Genomic DNA, 12,537 nt, shown 5'->3' with positions numbered 1-12,537 from the left:
AGAAGAAGAATGGGTTTCTTTCAGCTGTTGCTGAAAGATTCAGAGATTTCAAATCCAAGCTAGTAACTGGCTGGATCATGAAGAAGCATGCCCGTACGACCAAAAAGGTCAAAACGAGAAATGAAGGTGGAGAGCAAACACCTTCGAAGATGCCCTACGAAATATGGGGTCACATATCAAAGAAGGAATGGGAGACTTTTGCTGCCAAAAGAACAACTTCCATTGAAGTTGTAAGTATTTCATATTATATTATAGCTTTTGATTTGAATTTACTTCTTTTGATTCAATCATTAAACTAATATATGACATTCGATTTCCATTAATTAATTAGGAAAAGCGTGGTAAAGCTTCAGAATCAGTAAGCAAAAGAAAGTTTTACCATCGCTTGGGCTAAAAAACGTACGATGAGGTCCTAAAAGAGTGGGTGGATGCGGGTTTATACCCCAATCAAAGTCCAGCCACGCCCTCATCTACGACTACCTCCATATCCGTGAATACTCCCGCTGGAGATCGGGTGCGGGATTGGTATTGTGGAATTCATTCCCGAGATGCGAGTGGTAAATTTACAATCACTGATCCGGGAACGAAGAAGGTTGCTGATGCTGTGGTGAGTTTTGAAATTATTAAATATATTCTTGATTTTTTTTGTATTTTTTTGTCTTTGATTTACTTTTACTAATTGTTATATATGTCACTTTTTATTTGAACAGATGGGTTAGAAGGAAAAAGAAGCTACGGGGGAGTTCACCCCAAGAGGCAATGTTGACGCATTGCATATGGTCTTAGGGAAAGACCATAGAGGGCGGGTAGTTGGAAAAGAAGGCGTCCGCGTGGGGTTAAAGAAGGAATTCGGCAAAGAGTGTGTTACTACTCAATCCCGAACGATGCCACCTGATGAAGTAGCAACCCTCCGAGCAGAAATTACGAAGGACGTTCTCGCCAAGGTGGCACTCGTGTTGCAGAAGATGGGAGCACCCATTGTTGACTTAGCAAACCTGCTTGTCGAGGATCAGCAAAGTCAACATGGGGATCCTAACGCTTCGGTCGAGCCAACACCCGAGCCTATTACCCCCGTAGCACCCCAGCCCATTACTACCCCTGAAGGGTAAAACCCCACACCGGAGACCATGTACTCCGTTGCTCAAAATCCGGAGCCAACTCCGGAGCCCGTGGTACAGGTACATAGTTTTTAAATATATAAGCACTTATTAATTTAAATTGCAACGCGTTTTAATAATTTTATTATGATGCTTATTATACTAAACGACACAATTTTCATGAGGCGACTCCTTGTTCTCTTTTGCTGCCTCAGTTAGGTGTTGTTAGTGATGGCGACTTAACTGAGGTTGCATATGGTGTGGCCCAGGAAACCAAAGAGGGCCAAAAAGTGCATTCGATGCCTGTTAAAAGTGGCCACATCAGTGTTACCGTGGAAACTATTATAAAGGGATTTGAAGATTTCTCACTCCCGGTTCCAATGCCAGAATGGAGCCTTGAGAAACTATCAGACGCCCTAGGTAGTTTCATCACATGGCCATATGCTTGGGTTCGATTCATTAATATGGTAATAAACATTTGTATCTTATTTATTTTTATTTTTTTATTTGCATGCTTACACTAATTTAATTGTATAAATTGAAATAGAAAAAGAGTCCAAAGGGATCTAGGAGAGAGATTGGTTCCTCAGCAAAGGTGTCGACTGGGTCAAAGTCGATGCCAATCACTCCAATTTTGACTGATACGGAGCTAAAAGATCTCTCTCAAGATTGCAAATGGCTGCACACTTGTGAATCTCGCATAAGTGAGGAGGACCCAATCATTCTAAACCTGCTGAAGGAACAATTTTGCTTTGTAGAGAGCCTATTTGTAATTATTGGTCCTTGTGACATTGGGCAATTTTGGAGAGGAGAGATGTTGAACGTAGCTCTTATCCATGTCTACATGAGGTGATGTTCATTATCTTACAAGTTAGGCATTGTTGTTTAATTGTTTTAATAACCGAATTACTGACAAAATTTTCTTATTCGTGAGTTTAGTGCGGCTTACGAGGAGTTAGATTCTTGCGAACCTCCAATAAAAATTGGATGGTTTTGTTCTGAGTCGATTTCGAGTACTAAAAGTGTAAATGATCCAGGTGACGTCAAAGTATACATTGAGACTTCTTTGACTAATTCCCTTGCATCTAAACACACGTTCATTCAGGCTCCATATGTGGAAGAGTAAGTTTTATTTTTGAAATTGAACTTATCTTTTGATTTTTAAGTTCACATAATCTCTAATTTGTTGATTTTAACTCTGCGTTTGTAGTTTGCATTGGATACTTTTGGTCATTTCTCCTTTAACGAACACTGTGCACGTCTTCGACTCATTACAAAAACCTCAAAGCCCGCCTCGCAACACAAAATTCAAAGCGTTGTTGAATGCATACGTAATATTAATTATTTTACCAATTTAATTTAATTAAGTGTTGAAATGGTTAGAATTGTAAATCATAGTCATATGCTAGAAATTAGTTGGTAAGTTGCGATTTTATGGGTTTTTAAGTGTTTTTGGCACTTTCGTGCATAAAATAGCTCAAACTTGGTTTGTTTTGCACGAAACTTGGCACACAACACTATTTGGTATATATTATTGTGTTAAAATGGTTAGTATTGAAAATCATAGTCATATGCTAGAAATTACGTGTTAAGTTGAGATTTTATGTGTTTGTAAGCTTTTTTGGCACTAACATCTATTTTCTCTTAGTGCTTTCAACAACCTTCTAATTCCGTTGATTGCGGCTACTACACTCTGAAATACATGGACGATATTATAAAATCCGTGAAGGAGGTTGGAGTCGAAAATATAGATGCCGTAAGTATTTGTTATTACGTTCTTAAATTATAATATATATTATTTATTGTATTATTGGTAAAATCTAATGTTTATTAATTAATCTTTTAATTTTATATTATATTATAGGTTTTATACGACATTCCAAGGGAAACACGCCCTTTAAGAAATGGAGAAATGCGCGAATCAAAAGACAAGATTGTCGCATATCTTGCTAATTTTTGTTCTTGGTAAATTGTAATTAGTTTAGATTTTTAGGACTTTAATGTATATATGTACGTACATATTATTATATTATATATACGATCGAGAGTTTATTATTACAAAGAGATTATTGGTGATTATTGGTGATTATTTGTGATTATCATTGGATTATTGGATTAATCATTGTTTATTACATTGTACATTATTATTGGATTATTATTAGTATTAAACGAAAACAGAAAAAAAAAAACACTATTTGCTGCGGGCCACAAGAAAACCGCAGCAAATAGTTAAGACTATTTGCTGCAGGCCACAAGGAAACCGCAACATATAGTCTTAACTATATGTTGCGGTTTTCTTGTGGCCCGCAGCAAATAATGAACTTTTTTGCTGCGGTTTTCTTGTGGCCCGCAGCAAATAATGCACTTTTTTGCTGCGGTTTTTAGCCGCAGCATTTAAAATAGGCCATTTGCTGCTATCACTATTGCTTGGGGCCAAAACCGCAGCATATTATGGCCAAAAAACGCAGCAAATGAGGTTTTTTCCACTAGTGTAATGAGTTCCCTAGGATAGTAGAACGCCAAAACCCATTGAGCAACTCAAACCAATTACGAAATTCACCTATTAAAAAGTCATTATAACTTCAAGTAAGACATAGTTCGATTCTTAAATAAATAAGGGGATGGTCCCCATCTACCACCAACATTCTTATTCTCTAAACTATTCTAAGCTCAAGGATTTCATAATCGATAGTCCTTCATTACTCACTAGCACCTCATAGTTTCGATACAATGCATATTATCACAATAAACAATAATTTCTTAAGGGAAATTGTATATAAGGGTTAATACTGCGTGAATGTACCTATAAGCGTCACTGCACGACAAAAATCACAATAATCACCCAACTAAGTTCTACCTTCCTCTTATGAACTAGGAACCTATACAAGTTTAAAGTAGAACTAATAAGATTATTTGTCTCCTCTTAAGAGCATCTAAATACTAGAACAAGCTACCATTCATCCATTCAAAGTAATTTCCGCTTATTCTAACGCATACTAAACCAATTCACATATTCAATCTATATTTGCTCATAAGTTATGACATTAATTCAACAATCAAAGAAGCTTTCACATCCACTAAACCAACGATCAAATAAACTTTCACAACAACCAAGCGTAAATATGGCCGTTCTTTAAACCTATGAGACTTAAGTTATAAAACCACATCCACAAATACGTGCTTTTTGTGTGCATCTGTGTTTAGGACTTCGGTTCATAAGAGGTTGACATCTCGTTTGTGAAAGTGCCTTAATTTGATTTGCCGTGCTATCAAGGTACACGCTTAGACCATATTTTTGTAATTGGTTATGTGAAGTAATGTTGTGTTCATTCTATAATGTGATGTTGTTTATCACTTAAGGCTTAGACAACAAAAATATTTTGAAAGCAGTTTTAAATTTAAAATTTGAGGATGGTTATGTTAGTTACCCACACGGGGTTAAATTATTGGAATGGAATTATTATTGATATCGTTCCCATGGAAGTTTTGGATCATTATGGTCACCATTGCGGTATGCATACTTTACCTTTGATGACTCGAATAGGACGGGCAACGTCTTAGGTCGGAGGTTGCCTTGGGATTAGCTCTCCCATGTGTATTCCTCCAAAATTTGATATTACTTTGCGACCTGAACTGGACGGGCAACGACATGAGTTGGGATTAGAAAAGTCAAATATGACATCTAAATTATTAGAGGCTTCTCATGCTTGGATGAACTTATTGCTTGTATGTAACTTGTACAATACATTGTATGAAGTCTCTGACGTGTAGTGGTTTGTGTCCTTTGGTGCTTGCGATGATGTTGTCAATTGACGACTAGCAGGTTGATTGCAGGTGGGGCGAGTGTGTGAGGATTCAAAAGTTAGAATCTGTAATCGTGTTGACTATCGCATCTGTATTAATGCCATTTTATTGTTTGAACTTAATTATCTATGTTAGCAAACATATTCTAGTTTGGACTTTATCTCGTTTTGATGAGGCCGTTAGGCTCTCAAATTGTAAAACTTAAAGACTTCTGTTGATTTATATTTTTATCGTTTTCTTTAGATTACTTGTTTCTTTATCATTAGAACGTCATCGATCTTAGAAACGGTTTAGCTTAAATGTCCGGCATGTAATCGGAATTCATATTTACATATGAATATCCAGTTCGCTTTAACCCGGACTATTACAATTTGCTAATATGTACTATTACTTAACTTTTCTCTCTTAATACCTAAAATAGAAGATTCAAGAATATAGAGTTGTATGTATTCTAAATGACAAGATATACGCAAAATAAGTAGATTCCTAATATTGAAGATTTACATAAATTCTTGAGAATCACTAATTAATTGATTTATGGGAGGGGAGGGTTACATGGGGTTTGGTTTTTTCAATTATTTTATTATTATTATTATAACTAATTAATTAATTAATTAATTAGTTAATTTCAATAAAAAATCATGATTTATAAAAACAGCTACTTTTAAAATTGAATTTAAAATAGATTAATTTTCCAAATCAAATTAAATCTCAATTCTGATCTATGATTCTACGATCTCACAATCTAAAAATAGGTGATCAATCCGGATTATAGATAGGATCCTAAAGTTGTAGAATCGTGCGATCCTACTTAACTCAAGAATTTAGCTGGTAGGATCATAACACGATACTTTAATCCTAAAATCCAACGATCCGATCCTACAAGGATAGTTTCAATCGTAAAATATTTTTATATAATCCACATTTCACTTATGTATAAATACACATATATTCAAAATAATATATCAATACTAGTATACCACAATACAATTCATGTTTTTTTTTCGTAATTTAAAAATGATTGTTGAAAGTAATATTTTTGAAAACTTAATAGATGAATGAAAATAAGTTTTTATTCACCCGTTAAAACTTTAAAAAAAAAAAACAAATATGATTGATGATCAATAATCCAAAGCACATTAATCGATATTTGTAGGATCACACGTAACTAAGTAAATCATACGTAACTAAGTCACATTTATTAACAATTTCATTATTGGATGAACATCAAAGACTTCTTTTATTGCTTGAAATAGAGAAAATCCATCTACAATCATCTAAGAAGCTTCTAACACATCATTTATTGAATGAGACTTTGACAATCATCATTTAAAGATGAGAGTTCATTAGGCATTTTTGAATAACTCAATGACCTTAATATCATAAGTTGAAGATGCAACTCTAAAACCTTTAAATCCTGCTCTTTTGGCCAAATTCATGTATTCTAACTCAGTTCTTTCTTTACCACCATTTTGAGCCAACATGATGGCATCAGATTGGAACACCATCCTCGCCGCATAGCTAGTTTCTGGTGCAATTGGAAGTATGTACTCGCACACTATTACTTTGCCATGATCTTCTGGCAAGGATTCATAGCAATTCTTCAACAACTTTACGCATTCCTCATCACTCCAACAATGGCATACCAACTACAAAAATATAATTGAAATTTCTTCATGTAGCATTATCATAACAAAATTAATTTAGTGTTGCTTTACATAGTAGTGAATTGGTATACACACCTTCATGAATATGGCATCTCCTTTTGGTACACTTATAAACATATCTCCTCCTACATGCTCCACACCTATGATAGGGTAGATAGCAATTGTTAACTTGTGTTGAGGAAATGCCAAAATGTGATCTCACGTTAGTGATTCAATAAGAGGTTAACTAACATATAATCTTGATGGACTGCTTTCTCTACTACCATATGAATAACATGTTATAAGAATTGGCTTAAATCAAGTTGAACAAAATTGTCAATGAAGCAACTCAACTAAAAGTTTACGTTGATGATTGAGGGCCGAGGATATGCTATATATCCAAACACGCCTCCCTCACACGAGAACCGTACCCTTTGGGATAAAAGTGTAAATGCAGCACAATACCTCCTTATAGATGGTGCGAAATGTATCATTTTTAAATAAGGAGTGGTTGAGATTGAAATCCGTGACCTCTTGTCACGTTGGCATGTGATACCATGTCAAGGAACCAACTTAACTAAAAGCTTAAGCTAATGGTTAAGCCCAAAGGTATGCTATATACTCTAACAAAAATATGATCTCACATCATTGATTTAGTGAGAAGTTGACTAACATATAATCTTGATGGACTACTTTTACTACTACCATATGACTAAAATATTATAAGAATTGACTTAAATTACGGTGAATAATGGCAAGTAACCATGGGTGGATCTAATGTGTAGCCATTGAGGTCATTTGACATCAGTTAAATATATCCTAGATGAGTTGGTTAGTGTATAGTTTTTCACATGAGTGATTGGGTTCAAAACCCATGAAGTGCATTTTACACAAAAATAATTTTGACATCACAATTTTTTTTTTTAGGAAAAGCCATTGCAAGGAATTAACTAAACTAAAAGCTCAAGCTAATGATTTCTAATATAAGTTACATACTATAACACATCCCCTTACACAATAGCCTTTTGTGCTAGAAGCGTGGATGAAGCACATCCTCTGCCCGTACCTAGCGCTAAATATTCAACTTTAAATGAGAGGTGGTTAAGATTTGAACTCGTGACCTTTTATTACGCTGACTTATAATATCATGTTAAGGATCTAACTCAATCAAAAATTTAAGTTGAAAACTGAAGCCCCAAAATATATTATATACACTAATAAAAGTGTCAGGTAAAAAAGAAAAAAATAATTTACCTTTATAATTGGGTGCAACTTCAATAACACGAGGCAAATCAAAATTAATACCCTTGATGGTGGGGTATGCTGAGAGAATCATGTTAAGAGTAGCACCAGTATCACCACCTACATCAACCAAGGTAGATACACCTTCAAATCCTTTATAAATTTCAAGCAATTTTTTCATTATAATGGCTGAGTAGTTTGACATTCCGTTGTCAAAAACTTTGTTGAATCTAGCATCTGTTCCAAAGTAATCAAATATTGTCTTGTCGTAGGCTTTGTTAAATGGAATGCCACCATTAAGAACAGCATCCTTTAAATAATACCTAAAACAATGCCAAGATAATATATATGTGCTGTAAAATTGTCATATGAACTATGTAATGTATAATTCAATAAATTTAACATAATATATATTCTCTCTGTTTCCTAACGAAGTTCTCACAAGGATTGTTCACGGAATTTAAGAGAAATGTAATGTTTTAGATTGTGGATATATTACTTAATTGAATAATAAATTGTGGATAAATAAGATTATTTTTGTCTAAAATTTGTAATATAAGTAGAAAGATTATTTAAGAAAACAACAAATAGAACACCACAAAGTGGCAAATGTAAATTTCTTTAAGGAACGAAAGGAGTATTTATTAAACATTAAAATTATGTTTAAGAATAAATAGCAATTAAATTGTCTCAAAAAATGATATTTTAGAAATCATTACTATGTACTATATTTTATTTATTTGCATTTTAATTATTTTATTTTGAAAAAAACCACTTGCTTAAAATTCATGTTAAAAAAAAAATCAACAATTCAAATTACATGATTGTGATATCTACCTAGAATTAATTATTATCCATTTTATATTTACTCTTGTAGACATAGGGGATGTTTGGTGAGAGAGCTTATTGGGGAAAAATTAGTAGGTTGGATGAATTAGCTTGTTGTTTGGGTCAAACAAGCTAAAATAATATCTGAAAAAATAACTTATTTAAACAGCTTATTTACATTAAATAAGCTAATTTACAACAAGCTACTAAAATGAGCATGTTCAAAGAGCTTATTCAACATGCAATTATTATTGACAACATTACCCTCATTTTTTTCAATTAGTGAGTGTAGAATGTTCATTTAGTACTTTCTGTATTAATTCTAAGAGTTTAAAACTACGAAAAGTTTATCATAAATAATACTTCCGACCATTTGCTTATTTCTTTACTATCATACTAACTTTATATTAATCATGAATAATACAAATTAAGGAGTGTGTTTTCTTAGAATAATACCTGCTTTGATTATTCACCAATTACCTTTTATTATTTTTGGCAAATAACCTTTTATAGTTTTTTTAAACATGTAAGGGATTTACAAGGCAAACATGTAAGGGTTTAGGATGCTAAAGGGCCCTCGACTAAGGTGTTATGGTATATATAAGTAATACCTCAATTCAAGCACTTGTTTTCTAAAAAGAAAGATGCATCAAATTTAATGTGGTACGCAAATTGGGTGAAGCAAGGTCATTTGGTCATGCATCCCATTGATTCTCCCAGGTTTAAGACTCTTAATAAGTTGCATAAGATATTTAGAGATAAAGATTGTAATTTCAGGCTTACACTGTGTATAGATGGAATGAATCAATTGAGGAATCATAGTTCTCAACATTGTACATGGCTAGTACTCTATATTATTTTATAGTGAATGAAGCGTAAATACATAATGCTTTCACTTCTAATCTCGGATCTTAAATAGCCTGGAAATGATATAGATGTATATCTTGCACCTCTCGTTGAGGATATGAGAAAGATGTGGGATGAAGGGATTTTTGTGTTTGATGGACATGCTAATAAGGAGTTCACATAATGCATTTATTCAACGTCAATTAATTTTTAGCATATGACAACTTATCAAGATATAAAGAACAATGTGAAGAAATCATGTCAAATTGTATCGATGACATGGAATCTACGTGGATTCCTAATTGAAAAGGGTTGTTGGTAAAGATGTTAAAAATAATTACTTACCTCCATCTTGCTACGGATTGTCCAAAGAAGAAGACCGCATTTTTTTAAGTATTTGTATAACATTAAGGTCGCATCAAGATACTCATCCAACATGAAAAGATTTGTCTCCCAAAATGGTATGTTATGAGAAGCATGAAACATCTCGATTGTCATATCATAATGCAAGTGTCCTTACCAATTGCAATCTATAGGATGCTGCCAGAACATGTGAGATATGCTATTAGGAAACTATGTTCGTTCTTCAACACAATATTTAATAAAGTGTTTGATCCCTTAAAAGTTAGTGCTCTATGATCGATGTGAATGAAACATTAATTTGTGAACATTTGAGATGCATTTCTACCTATTTTTGACATAATGGTTCATCTAATTGTCCATCTTGTTCGCGAAATCAAGCATTTAGATCCAATTTAAGATGGTGTTATCCATTTGAAAGACACATGTGAGTTTTACAAAACAAAGTGAGGAATATGGCACGACCCAAAGGTATGGCACTTTGAGCGATGAGATTGGTAATTTTATATTTGAGTATATAATCATGGTAGGAAAATTATGATAAGGTTGCTTGGATTGCTTAAGTAATTTTTTCTAAGAAATTTTGCACAATATTTAATAAGGGTGTTCAAAATCGAATACTGGATCGATCCGAATCCTGTAATCTGGATATCCAAATATCTTGATAGTGAAAATCATGATCAGGTTCCGACTTGAAAAAATCGGATATCCACTTTTCGAATATCTGGTTTGGTCTGGATCAGATGCTGGATACCTGGTTCAATCTGGATCAAATATCGGAAATCCGGTGTTGCAATTCTCATAATTTTTTTGGCTTCTTTAACAAATTCACGTTTTTTAACACTTAAATATTTAAGCTAAGTTCGTTTTCTTTCTTTATTCAAACTTGTTTTTAAAACTTTAAATACAAATCATTTTGGAAATATGGTTGAATTTTCAAATGTCTGAATTAATTAACAATAAATTAGCTATATAACTTATCATAAAATAAGTTACAATTTTCAAAAGTCTAAACTTTGAATAACTTGGCTATGCATATATTAGTAAATTCAACAACTTAAAAAAAATTTATTAAAAATTATATATATAATGGATATCCGATCCTTATCATCCGATTTATAAAATAGAATTATCTGATTTTTAAATCCAAAATACGGATTTGGATTTTATAGGTTGGATGATTCGAATCGGGTATTTAGGAAAGCCCCTAATATTTAGCATACCCATGTCTTGCACCAATTTTTATACGTTACTTACAAAATATCCACCTTTTTAATATGTCTAATGAAATTTTTCCCGATTTGTGATTACTTTAAATTGTTATACAATTTCTGATTAGTCAATAACCCAAATTTAGACCTAGAAATATTTTTATTAATCTACCAGTATTTCTGATTAGTCAATGATCCAAATTTAGATTTTTAATATCATTAGTCCAAATAAATCTTTTTCTCGACAATGAGGGTACTAAAATTTTTATTTCTTATTCTTCATTACTTTGTAGTTATTTTTTACTTTTTTCAACAATAACATCCTCTTATTTTTATAAATAACCTTGATTTTTTAATTTGATTTTATTTCTCTTACAAATATTTCCTTACCCACAAGGAATGTTCATATAAATTAAGAAAATTAGAATCTTTTAGATAGTGATATATTTGATGAAGGAAAAATAAGGACCATAAGCACTAAAAACATATTAAAATAAAGTTAGTGCAAAAAAAAAAAAAACACAATTATTAAATTTTTTGTAATAAAGTTAGTGGGAAACATGTGAAAGTTATAATCAATGTAAAAATAAGTTAAAATAAAGTTAGTTAAAAATATGTGAAGACCATAAATATTATTAAAATATTAAAATGAGGATGAATACGGTTAATTATGTCCAAAATTTGTTATATAAATACAAATATTTTTAATCGAAACAACAAATAAGACACTTAAAATATCAAATGAGAGTAATTTTATAAAATGGAAAAAATATTTTATTTATTTTTTAAATGTAGGATAACTGGAACGTGGACGTAAAGGACACCCCAGCGACAGGATAGTAAACTTGAACAGAGCAGCAAGTCTTGGTATATGAGAATATTTTAAGTATAAATCTAGTTGAATATAGAGTAATTATGCACAATTTAGCTGACTAAACTTGAATAGAGCAGCAAGTCTTAGAATATGAGAATATTTTAAGTATAATTCTAGTTGAATACAGGGTAATTATGTACAATTTAGCTGACTAACGTGATTAAATAAAGTAAGTCATTTAGTCGTAAATTAGGTACACTTTTTAGAAGTATTAAGTCACTGCTATACTTTTTCAATTTAGGACTACTAGTAAAAAAATTTGATAATTTTATCGGGCTGTTTTAAACATTTTTTAGGTTTAAAGTGAAAGCGAAATATTAAGCTCTTAAAAAGCTATAAACTACGAATTTTAATAATTAGACAAAGTAAATAATATACTCAATTAACCTAAAAACTATAATAAATTCAAGATATCATTACTCATTTACTTAAATTATCTATGAAGAAAAAGATATCTAACTACCAATAACATGTAATTAATTACCAGTAATTAACAAGGCCACAAATTATCATTAATAATGAATTATCATTATATTATTACTTTATTAGTTTCTATATAAAAATATTATAGCTTTTTTTAATATATAGATAAAAATTAAATTTATCAAAAAATTTAGACCCTTCAAAAT

General features: G+C 31.9%; 1 protein-coding gene across 1 annotated transcript; it reads right to left on the bottom strand.

Moving 5' to 3' along the window:
• Positions 1-6,105: 6,105 nt before the first annotated feature.
• LOC130824825 (caffeic acid 3-O-methyltransferase-like) lies at positions 6,106-9,456 on the bottom strand. Its single transcript, XM_057689844.1, has 4 exons — positions 9,401-9,456; positions 7,802-8,112; positions 6,644-6,708; positions 6,106-6,550 (listed from the first exon to the last, which is right to left on the bottom strand). Exons 1-4 carry the CDS (start codon positions 9,454-9,456, stop codon positions 6,248-6,250), a joined length of 735 nt encoding a protein of 244 aa, XP_057545827.1. The 3' UTR covers positions 6,106-6,247.
• Between the last annotated feature and the right edge of the window lie 3,081 nt (positions 9,457-12,537).

This window comes from Amaranthus tricolor, chromosome 10, assembly GCF_026212465.1.
Source record: "Amaranthus tricolor cultivar Red isolate AtriRed21 chromosome 10, ASM2621246v1, whole genome shotgun sequence".
Taxonomy (NCBI): Eukaryota; Viridiplantae; Streptophyta; class Magnoliopsida; order Caryophyllales; family Amaranthaceae; genus Amaranthus; species Amaranthus tricolor.
Note: the sequence above shows the minus strand (reverse complement) of the source record. Positions and strands in the feature narration are given on the sequence as shown.